This window comes from Petaurus breviceps, unplaced genomic scaffold (genome assembly GCF_028583685.1).
Source record: "Petaurus breviceps papuanus isolate PSGF00001 unplaced genomic scaffold, PetGlider_PUasm1.0 174, whole genome shotgun sequence".
In the NCBI taxonomy this organism is placed as follows: Eukaryota; Metazoa; Chordata; class Mammalia; order Diprotodontia; family Petauridae; genus Petaurus; species Petaurus breviceps.
In genome coordinates this window covers 74,626,921-74,638,109 of record NW_027185761.1, presented here as the reverse complement: position 1 = coordinate 74,638,109, position 11,189 = coordinate 74,626,921, and the positions used below count along the sequence as shown (strand labels likewise).

Here is an 11,189-nt window from a genome sequence, read left to right as displayed (position 1 = left end):
AGGGCATTTATTCATTGTCTAGGGGTAGGCTTTAGGTGAGTCCCCCCTCCCCCAAAGTCCCTGGAGAAAAGCCATGGCGTACACCCAGGATCATGGTTCTAAGAGTCGTCAGTTGGGTCACACAGTGTCTACGACCGTCTGTAGGTGGCAGCATTCAGACCCAGTTCTCCCCTGCCTCCATGCCTGATATCCGACTCCCTCTGGAACTGAGACAACAGAAGTAGATAGTCTCCATCGAAGCAGGGAGAGATACTACTACAGAAGTAGATACAAAGTATCTATGGAAGAAGCCCGGACAGAGAGGGAGGTCTGCGGCCGCAGCCAGGACAAAGCACCTCCCACAGCGAAGCTTTGGCTGCCCCACCCCAGGGAAGGGGCTCTTATAAGTGTATAATGAGGCTGAAGCATGCGACTGGCTTGGATGACCTCTATGGCCCATAGCTCCTGCCAGGCGGGAAACTCGTACTTGGGGTATTCCTGCCCCGAATTAAACGGACAAGAAGCCAGTCTAGCCACGCTGGGAGGAGCCAGCGCCCAGCCTTCGGGCGCACGCGCAGAGAGGCAGGCCTCTAAGGCGCAGCCGCAGAGCTAACCTCCCGGCACCGGCGAGGGAATCACGTGACCGCGTCAGCGCTCGGGGCATTGGGACACGCCCCCCCTCCCAGCGCGCACGCGCAGCTCCGGGGCGCTGAAATTCAAATTTGAACGGCAGCCGAGGCCGCCGCACAGAAGTGGGTGCCCACGACCCAGAGCAGAGCGAGCTGAGCGCTGCCGCGGCGCCCCGGCCTCCCGACCTCGACCCCGCCGGAGCCCTAGGCCCACACTTGCGCCCCTCCTTGGCGGCGCCGAAGCGGCCAAGTCTGCGGTCCGACTGCGGCAGGAGGCGCGATGGACCCGTTCACCGAGGTGAGCCGAGGCCGCGGCCTCGCGCCCCTTCCTCCTGCCTGTGCCCGCCTCCCTTGGTCTCAGGGGGTCCCCTCGGGGGCTCGCGGGGAGCCTGCCAGTGCGCACGCGCGGTGGGGGGTGGGAAGGAGAGGCGCGCCTGGGTCGCGCGGGGAGGCTGTCTGCGCACGCGCGGGGTCCGGCTTCCTCCTCCGGGGCTCGCCGGGGGCTGCCGGGGCGTGAGCTCCCTGCTGGCGCGGGAGGGGGCCCTACTTCCCTGCGGACATTTGAGTCCAGTTCCTCCGGCCCCGAGCAGGATGGGCGGGGCCAGAAGGCAGCTCTGGGGGTTAGGGGCGGCTGGTCATCCTCAGGGTCTGGAGGGTCCAGAGCTGCAAGAATCCTAGTGCTCACCTAGCGCAGCTCAGGCTTCACAGATCGGGAAACTGAGGCCAGGGTCGGCAGGGTGGTGAGAATCAGCCCCCGCGATCTGGGGCTGCCTTAGGGAGGGCCCCGCGCCACGAGCAGTTAGAGATTGCTGAGAGGGGCACAGGCTCCCTGTGCTTACAGGGGTCCGAGCAGAGGCCGCGGGCGCCGGACCTGGGGCTCCAGCTTCCGTCTTAAAGAGACTGGTTGTAGGTGAGGGGGGCGGGGCAGGCTCTGTCATTTACTGGCCCCTCCCTTCTCTGAAAGACCGGCCCGTCCTGGACGCCCCCGTCTAAATTCCCAAGTGTCGGCTTGGAGGATGGGTGGAGGCTGGGGTAACTGACGTTTCGAAACTGACCTGATTCTGTTCCCCTCCCTTCTCATGCCTCACCCCAAACCCTTGGGCTTGTGGTGTTTTCAAAGACGATGGTAGTGATTGGACCCTTGTTGCCACCGCCCGTACCTTCCTGAGTCCTAGCTGTTTTCAGGATTATCGTGGATTGACTGGGGAGCTCGGGGGGCTGCTTGGGGTGGCTTCCCTTTAGTTCAGCAGACATTTCTAAGTACCTGCTGTGTACAGGACAGGAGGGATGCCTCTCCATAGAGCCTGGGGTCTAACAGGTGATATTATGTACGAAGGTGGTTATATAAAATTGACCTAAGCTGGCTCTTTTGAGGAAAAGAAGGACTTCTGCTGGGAGATGTTATAACATCTGGGAAGAGCCTGGTAATTTGGAGTCAGGGCTAAATTTGATTTATGGCCCTTGATGCCTTTGAATAGGGGGGATTATCTCTCAGGGCTTCAGTTTCCTCTAACCGGGGAGTGGGGAGGATTGACTAGATGCTTCCAGCTCCAACTCTGTGACTGAGAAGTGGGAAGGAAGCCTTTCTCTGGCCTGGGGCCAGAACCCTAGGGAATCCTGAGTGGAATGGAAGCTTCTCCAGCCCAGGAGTCCTTTTTTGTGGATGTCCCCCAGCCCAGGCTTTGTGTCAGGCTCACAGGAACTATCCTTCCCACCCTCCTCCCCCACTTTTCTTTGGGCTTGGCCTCCTTGCCATCTTGGAAGTGTTGGGGCCACTTCAAGGTCCAGCCCTTAAAGAAGCTTTGGCTCCTTCCTTTACCACTTTGGGCTGTTCAGGCCCCGCCTTATTGGTGTTGAATAAGCTGATGGTTGGTTAAAGGCTTGGTCAACCACTGCACATTATCAGCCCCGAAGGCCTGTTTATTGAACTGATTGAAAGAACTAGAAATTTGGATTTTAGTCTTTAGGCCCTTAGGAATTAGTGAGCACTTGGGGGTGGCCATCTTTGACTGGCTTAGACCTTTGGTCCTTGAAGGTTTTTGACTTGTGCCAGGAAAGGATTGGAGGGAAAAGAGACTAATAAGGAGTTTTTTTTGCCTTTTGGAGGGCAGTTGGGGTTAAGTAACTTGCCCAGGTTTATAAGGCTGGTTTTTTTTTTGTGTGTGTGTGTTGGTGTTAAGTGTCTGAGGCCAGAACTCTGGCCCTCCTGACTCCGGAGCTGGCTTTACTCACTGCACCACCTAGCCGCCCCCAGGAGTTTGTTTCTTGAAGAGATGATGAAGTTATCTAGTTAAGTAGGGAGAGATGGGGCTGTGGGCCACAGAGGAGTTATGGGGAAGGCAGAATTGGCAGCTGTTTGGCTGTGGAGGAGTCCAAGAGCACAGACACTGAGCATTGATTAAGTGCCTGCTGTGTGACTGGTATTGGGAATAGCAAGGCAGGCAGAAAAACAGCCCAGCGGTAGAGACCATGTGTAAATCAGTTTGTATAAACAAGAGTTACTGAAGATCTCAGGGGCAGGCACAGAGATCCAAGCACCTGGGGAAGATTTCACCCAGAAGGTGGGGCTTTAGCTGAGACCTGAGAGAATCCAGGAGAAGCCCTGGAGGCAGAAATGGAAGGATGTAGGCTCCACTGGATTGTAGAGTACCTGAAAAGTCTGGAAAGGCCAGGCCTTAAAAGCCAAGTGGGAGCTAAGGATAGATGGGAGCAGGGAGAGGCTTGAGGCGGGCGACCTGCCTCTGAGGCTGTGCTGATAGGTCTGCCTTAGGACAGGGGTAGAGGAGTTAGGGTGACTGGGAGGAGCTGGGCAGGGTTGAATTTGAGGTGCCAGCTGGCCAGCCCTGTGGTGATGGGAATGTTGGGCTAGCACTCAGAGAGGTTTGGGCTGAAAGGAAAGAAAAGGCTGTGGATGGGCCCCAGATGAAGGCTCCAGAGGCTCATTCACCAGGGGAGCCCAGAGAAGGTTGGTGGAGACCCAGGGCTGCCCCATGCAAGCCCCATGAGAGGCAAAGTGGCTGCCCGGCTCCTTTTTGTCCAACTCACACTTCTTTTAGGCTTCCAAATAACCCAATGGTAACACAACATAGTGAGAGCTGGCCAACTCTGCATTCTTAGCAGATTGTTTGTGCCATGACCTTCTCACATGTTAGTCTGACTTGTGAACCGTTGTTCTGTTCACATAAACAGCCCCAAGGGATTTTCCTTAGTAGGTAAGGAATGACAGAGCACAGTCTTTGGGCCCAGGCCATCTCTGAGGCTGCTAACGGCTAGATTCAAATCATTTTTGTGTAGTGACTCTTGAGACCTCCCAGCCCTCCCTCCTGTCTGAGCTCGTCCTTTCTCTTACCCCTCCCCCAACCTCTTCTCTTCTCCCAGTGGGGAGCCTGAAACAGGGGCTGGGGCTGGGTGGGGCTGGGCCAGTCCTCAGTTCTCCTTCCCCTGGCTTTTGAGAAGGTGCCTCAGAAGCCTGGAGAGCTGGGCTGCAACCTGGGCAAGGCCTCCTTGGGCCCTCCACACTGGCTGTTGGGCAAAGTCACATTCTTTTGGTATGACACATTCATTGCACACTGTAACTAGAAGCTGCCAGGAATTTTCCAACTAAAAAGACTGGAGGGTGGACCTGTCCCCAGGAATGGGAAGGGACTGAGCATTGATGAGGCCCTACCTGTGCTGCATGTGGCTGTGGTTCTGGGCCAGGCTGTCACTGGGTAGGGCCAGAAATTAGCTTACTTTGAAAAGTTCACCTTCCCAGTTGTTCCCTATCACTCCAGCGACACAGCTCATGAATTTAGTGCTTTGGATTGTTCATTGCCTGCTGAATGGAGGCAGTTGAAAGCCAGGGGGCAGCCTGCATTGCTTCCCACTTCTGGAATAGCTTATTGGTGGACCAAGGAACAGCCTGACTGTGTCGGGCTTCACAGATGCCACTGCCTCAGAGAGAGCCTGGCGGGGTCTGGCCAGCGTGTGCTCCTCTCTTCTTAGCTCTGCCCCCTGCCATTTCCCCTTCATTCTCAAGGTCTGGTGGGAAGGTTCCCAGGAGCTATGGCTCTTCCCTTAGCCCAAGACCCTTCTTTTCAGTTCAGCCTTGGTTAATTCTCTGATCTCCATTAATTATGGAGACAAGTATGGCTTATAGAGATGAGGGTGATCTTCTGTTTGGTGGGAGAAGACCTGTGAGTCAGAGCAGCGCCGCCTTTCAATTCCTTCACCCCTGCTGTTCTTGGAGGCTCAGGTGAGGATGGGCCTGTAGGATAATGGGAAAACGACTCAAAGGAAGCATTCTTTGAGATTTAGATTCCTCCCCCAAGTCTGAGCCCATTGGTTCAGGATTTGGCAGAAGAGAGGCTGAGCTGGTCTAGCTCCTGCCTTCAGAAGACCTTCCTTAGTTGGACAAAAACTGTCCTTAGTGAAACTCAGAAACAGCTCACATAAAAGGTGAAATGTCCAGCTTTGGTTCAGGTTTGGGATTCCAGTGGTACGGGGAATTCTTTGGTTCAAAAGCTCCCTCCAGCCAGTGCAGATGACTAATTCTGCCCCCCCCCCTTCCCCACCCTTATTCTGCCCCACCCTTAGGCACACTCCCCATTCTTTCTGGTCACTCCCCCCAAGCCTGGAGTACTCTGCCCTGACTGCTGACCTTCCCAGCCTGCCTTCCACCAGAAGCCAGGGCCTTTCCTCCATCTGTTAATCTCCTTGTGCCTTGTTTGACATTGTTGTTTTGAATGGCCACTCCCCCGTTTGACTGAGCTCCTTGAGGGCAAGGACCTGCTGTGCTGTGCCTGGGACACAGTGGGAGCTTAATAAATGTAGAATGGATGGTTGACTGACTGCATCCTTTAAGCCAGTTGCCTGGGAGATGAGGCATCTTGCCCAGAGCCTCCTAGCCCAGCCACTCTCTCCCACTGCCCTGCACTTGTTATGGTGCCCTGGGACGTGAGACAATCATGGGGCTTTTCCTTTTCAGACATGGCTAGTCCTGTGTTTTTAGCACAGTGACTGCGTGCTTTATTCTCATTCTCATGGCTGTGTGGGCATCATGGGGTGTATCATCGGGTCACAGCGCATTTGTTTCAGAAACACGGTTGGTCTCATTCTGTGGCGGGGGGCCTTGCCTTTGGAGACTGCAGAAAATCCTTTGACCATTTATCACATTAATTTCTCAGAAACTCCTGGAACGCACTCGTGCTAGACGAGAGAACCTTCAGAAAAAAATGGCTGAGCGGCCTAAGGCTGCGGGCAGGGTCGTGGTCCAGGCCAAGAGACCTCGGGAGCCTCTTACGGAAACCAACAACCAGCTGCCCCCGAGAGAGGGAGAAGGTAAAGTCCAGGTTGTTTGCTCAGAACAGGGGCAGCTACAGAAATCTTGAGCCTGTGACAGCGGTGGGTCTTGCTTAAGCTTCTGCCATGTGAGAGGCAGTGGACTGGGCAGGTGATGAGTGTAATGCTATCCCCTGTCCCCTGTGGGCTGGTATTCTGGGTGGACTAGGGAGGAGACCAGCACCCACATCTGCTCACTCACTCCTGATGGCCTGAAGACTAAAATCCAAATTTCTAATCCTTTCACTCAGCTTAGTTAAACAGGCCTTCAGAGCCGATTGTGTGCAGTGGTTGGCCAAGCCTCTAGCCAACCATCGGCCTCGTTCAGTCTTTGTCAGAGAAAGGGGCCTGCTTTAAGAGTGACTGTTTGGTGTTTGTCAAAGCAGGGTTCTTTTCAGGAAGACCTGGCCATTAGAATTCCTTGACGTGTAGTAGCTGTGTGACCTTGGGCAAGTCCCTGAACCTTGCAGCCTTAGTTTTCCCACCTGTGAAATGGGGCGATGAATAGGACCTACCTCACAGTGCTGTCCTCAGGGGCCCAGGAGAGCTTCTGTCTGTAAGGCATTCGGCCAGTTCCAAAGTGTTACCGGAAGGCTGCTTACGTTTACAGAAGATCTTTCATAGAAAAACGAGCAATTCCAGAAGTTTTGATTTTAAAAAAGAAATTGTGCGGCCCTAACAGTGTCGCTCCTGTTTCTCATCTAGAAAGAGCCAGTACGAAGCCGTCCCCCTTGAAACGACCCTGCTCAGACCACGCCGACGCAGCGGCTTCTAACCTGGAGAACGAGCAGCCAGGGGACTCATCTGCCAGTCCTCGTTCTTCTGACACCATGGCCCAGGCCCAGCCTCTGTTACCGCCTGTGGCCAGCATGCCCCCGGCTGAGCCTGGGTCACCACGGGGGGAGGGGGAAATGCTGCCTGCCAGGGCTGAAGCACCCGGGCCTTCCTCTGTGAAAACTCGCATGCAGAGACTGGCACAGCAGCGTCGCCATTGGGATAGTGATGGTACGTGCTCCCCAAGGCCCCCACCCCTGCCTAGAAGCTCCATCTTTGACATCATCGCATTCCTCCCTCTGAGCCTACATTGGGCCACAGCAGGAAGACCCAACCCAGATTTTAGACTGCAGGGGCCCCATCTGCCAGGGTGGGCAGGGCTGACCTCTGGCCGGAGAGGCGGGAGGCCCCAGGAGACGCTACATGGCACCCTCGGCCCCCCCAGGGTTGTTAGAGGCTACAGTCAGGAAGGCCAGCAGGGCGGGGATGGTGCTCACCCCTCCAGGGCCAAGGGACGCCCCTTGTCCCGCTTGGTGCCAACCCGACCAGTCTATAAGAGGTGGTTTATGAAGCTGGTGCTATGAAAACCTAGCTTAGTGCCACACTCAGATGTCAGGGCTCCTTGTGTACATACACATGCACACGGGTGTGCACACACACACATGTAGATAGACATGTTGGGGAGATCAGGGAATGGCTTCCTATAGAAAGTGGTGCTAAAGCAGAGTCTTGGAGGAAATAAGGAATTTTCTGAGGAGGAGATGAGGAGGGACAGTGCCCCTGGCATGGGGCCCAGCCAAGACAAAGGCTCTGAGGCAGGAGAGGGCCAGGGAGGAGGCACGTTGAGCAGGGGTGCAGAGGGGAGACAGAAAGGAGGCTGGAAGGTAGGCCAGGCTGAGGGCCACTACCTGGGGTTTTCGGGGGGCGTGGGGAGGGCCCCGGGGGGAGGCGGGTGGCTGTCTGTGGTCCCAGGCCCAGTGCCTGAGGGGATGCTGCCATCAGGGGTGGGCACCCTGGGCCTCCTCTGGATCGCTCTCTTTCTCCTTTCAGACGACATCCTTGAGCCCCCGCCCCTGGCCCCAGCCCTGGCCCCCGGCCCGGTCCCCCATGCAGATGTACCCACAGCCACCCCGATTGGGAGAAGGGGCCGCCTGGCCAACCTTGCTGCCACCATTTGTTCCTGGGAAGATGACCTCAGCCATCCATCTGCAAAGGCTAACCGTGACCAAGAACAGCCTGGCACAGCCTGTCTGTCCCCAGTGTCCTCCTCCACGGGAGCATCTGCTTACATCAATAGCAGCTCTGTTGGCCAGAGAGCTCCCGGCTGCTCCCGCCTGGATCCAGGGGCCGCGGCGGCCGGCTCGGGGAGTCTGGCGGCAGCTGCGGCGGCTTGCAGCAGTCCTCAGGTGAGTGCCTCTTTGTGGGTGGGGGGGCCTGTCAGTGACTTGGTGACCTCTAGGCGTCCTTTCCTCCAGTCACCAGCTGTAAATCAGGGATGGTGACGGTGAAGCCCTTGATTTACAAGAGTGCCAGGGACAGGAGACCGGATCTGTGGAGAGCCGGACCTTCCCAGGGCAGCTCTGGGTATCAGGGGGCAGCAGGGGCTTCTTGGGCCCCTGAGAACAAGCGAGGAATGGCGGTTAGCGTGCTCTCCGCTAGACTGAGGAAGGTCCTGGGACTTCCACCAGCCCAAGAATGCAGAGGGATGCCTGGTGGCAGGCATGGGCCCTCGAGGCAGTAGCTCACCCAGGGACCGTAAAAAGACTGTGGCCCAGCCCTGGCTCAGCCTCACCTGCCTTTGCTTTTTTAGAAAACTGCTCCCTCCCCTGTGAGATCTTGCACGACCGCCCTGAAGAGCCCTGCACGAGGGAGGGAACGGGATCCGGAGCTGCTCCCCGAAACCCCCGGCCTCAGGCCCCCTCCGTCCCAACCCGGGCAGTCCCAAGGAGCCAGGGCACCTCCCCGGAAAGACCAGGCTGCCACTCCAGGTGATGCCTCGCGGTTGGAGGGACTGGACCAGCGTGCAGCTGGTGGGGGGGCAGGGGTCCCAGCTGCAGGATCCTTAGGGATGCCCAGTCCAGCTGAGCTGTGCAGTGAGCACACGAGGAGACGGGAGCCCACAAAGTTAGCCCCTTGCTGAGACCCTCTTGTCAGAGGTCGGCCTGGGTTCGAGATGTGCCTCTGGTACAAAGTAGCCTCATGGGGAGTCACAGGGGCATGGTGAGGAGCGGGGGCTTAATGGGTGTTTGCTCCCTTCCTGACCCCTCAGTGCCCCAGGCAGGAGGGTGCTCCAAGGTGCCAGTCTCCCTTTCAGGTGGCTCTCTGCCTGCCTGTGCATGTGCGTGTGTGCACGTGTGCGGGCTAGCTGGAGGGGCAGAGAGGAGCCACCTGGTAGGGCACGCATGTGTGTGTAATCTCCCTAATTAGGGTCACAGGGATGGAGGCTACCAGGCAGGGCAGGCGTGTGCCGAGGGCTGCCCAGGTGGGGAGGCCGTCCAGAGGCAGAGCTGGAGCTTTTACCTGGAGACCGAATATGCTAATCACAGTCACAATTGCTTGCATTCATTTAGTGATTTTAGGGTTACAAATGCTGTACAAACACTTTCTCTGGATCTCACTGGTCTGGGAGGAGGCCTTGTCATCATTGCCATTTTAAAGTTGAGGGAACTGAGGAGACAGACCAAGCGACTGTGGCCAGAGCCGTGAGGCTGGGTTTGCACCCAGGCCTCCCTGATTCCGGCCCAGGGCTGTGGCGCCCCCCCCCCCCCCCCAGCTGCTTGCCTGGCCTTCTCTGAGACTGGGCAGGGGAGGGCAGGGCCTTGCTGGAGACACTCTCCCAATCCCCTCAGACACATTGGCCTCCGCCACACGGCCCCTCGCAGGTGGTTTGGGCACTGGCTGAGGTGTAGGGAGAGGGAGTGGGGAGAGCTGAGCTTCTGAGAAACAGAGGGAGTTGAGTCCTTTTAAGATGCCTCCTCTCAGTTTGTGCCTCTGGCCTGTGGGGCAGGGCCCTTCCTTCCTTTGGGGGCTGCTGCCTGGCCTCTTTCCTCCTTACCTGCTGACCGGGTGGCATCGTTTCCTGTTGTGTGTGTAGGTGGAGCTGGCATCAAGCCTTTCCTGGAGCGTTTTGGAGAGCGTTGCCAGGAGCACACTAGGGTAAGCCCCGCGGTGCCCACCCCGCCTCGCGCTCCCCTCGTCACCCCCAATACCAAAGCCCTCCAGGAGAGGCTGTTGAAGCAGAAGGCGGCGCCCTCCTCTGCCACCTTCAGCCAGCAGCTCAAGCAGGTGAGCAGTGGGCAGTCGTGGCCGGGGGAGGCCAAGGCAGGCACGGGGGGCCCTTCTGTGCAGCACTCAGGCTGTCGGGTTCACTCTGTTCCATGTGAATTCAGGAACGAGAGAAAGAGCTTGCTTGTCTTCGAGGCCGTCTGGACAAGGGCAATTTGTGGACTGTGGACTCAAGGAGCAAACGGAGAGAAGACAAAGAGGTGAGGGGAGTTGGGGAGCGGTGTGCTTGGGGTCAAAAGAAGGGCGACCCTGAGCCAGAGGAACATGCGTGTCATTGTGCACAAGTGGTGCAGCTGCAGGGACCCTGCGAGGCTGGCCCTGGCACACGCACCTCAGTGCACAGCCCCTGCCTCTGTCCCCCTAATGCGCCTGGATGTGTGTCCCCTGCCTCTATCCCTGTACACGCACTTGGATGCGCGGCCCTTGCCTCCGTCCCCCTCACGCACCTGGATGCGTGGCCCCTGCCTCAGTGCCCTTTCTCTGTCTCTCTCCTCTTCTTACTTGCTCATTTTTGTGCCCCTCTGTCTGCCCTCTGTTCCCATCACGTCGCTCTTGCTCGGGGTCTTTGGTGACTTGGTGGCCCTGGTCACGCTCTCTGTGGCTCTGGGGCGGTGTGTGCCTGCTCCCCAGAGGGGCTCTGGTGGGTGGGGCAGCCGCTGGCCTCCCATGTGAGGGAGCAGCCCCCAGGAAGCAGCAGGCTGGGGGGGCTCCCTGTCTAGAGGTTCTGGTTAGCAGAGGGGCCATAGGCCTCCTTGTTGAGGATGTGCCTGTGGTTGTGAAATGAGGCCCCGCCTGGACACCGCGTGGGAGGTTGGCGGCAGCCGGTCTTGGGCTGGTTCCATGGTGCCAGGCCGCTACAAGCGCCTGCAGCTGCGGGAGGGGAGGGCAGAGGTCCGTTCTGGGCAGAAGCTGATTGGATCGTTGAATTCTGCGCAGTGGCTTCGAAAGGTTTCCCTCGTGAGGATGTAAATTTAATGATGGATTGGGGCCGGGGTGAGGAACGGGCAGACACTAGCTCCCGGTAAGCCCTGGCTTTCTCACGAGTCTCAGTGCCCTCCTGCCTCCTTATCCCCCACATGGTGTTGAGCAGACCCATGTTCCCCATGCACATGGGAGATCAGCTTAGAGTTAGTATGGAAATGGAGAATGACAAAGTTGTTCATTTGTGTGTGAGTGTGTGTGTATGATGTATGTGGTGTGTGT

At 57.5% G+C, this 11,189-nt stretch overlaps 1 protein-coding gene and 1 long non-coding RNA gene across 5 annotated transcripts in view; one reads left to right on the top strand and one right to left on the bottom strand.

Annotated features, from left to right (window-relative positions):
- LOC138158270 (uncharacterized) overlaps positions 1-1,606 on the bottom strand; it is a 2,509-nt gene extending 903 nt beyond the window's left edge. Inside the window, exons 1-3 of one of the 2 annotated variants that reach the window (XR_011167605.1) lie at positions 1,480-1,606; positions 1,294-1,369; positions 83-206 (exon numbers count right to left, since the gene is read on the bottom strand). This is a non-coding gene — a long non-coding RNA (uncharacterized lncRNA). The other variant, XR_011167604.1, reaches the window with a different exon arrangement.
- The window catches only part of ANLN (anillin, actin binding protein), a 29,198-nt gene continuing 18,230 nt past the window's right edge, over positions 222-11,189 (top strand). For all 3 annotated transcript variants that reach the window (XM_069084416.1, XM_069084415.1, XM_069084414.1), the window contains exons 1-7: positions 222-906; positions 5,774-5,927; positions 6,633-6,932; positions 7,752-8,107; positions 8,512-8,689; positions 9,796-9,986; positions 10,091-10,186. In XM_069084416.1, coding sequence (XP_068940517.1) covers positions 889-906; positions 5,774-5,927; positions 6,633-6,932; positions 7,752-8,107; positions 8,512-8,689; positions 9,796-9,986; positions 10,091-10,186 — 1,293 coding nt within the window. In that variant the 5' untranslated portion in view covers positions 222-888. The remainder of the gene's footprint in view (positions 907-5,773; positions 5,928-6,632; positions 6,933-7,751; positions 8,108-8,511; positions 8,690-9,795; positions 9,987-10,090; positions 10,187-11,189) is intronic.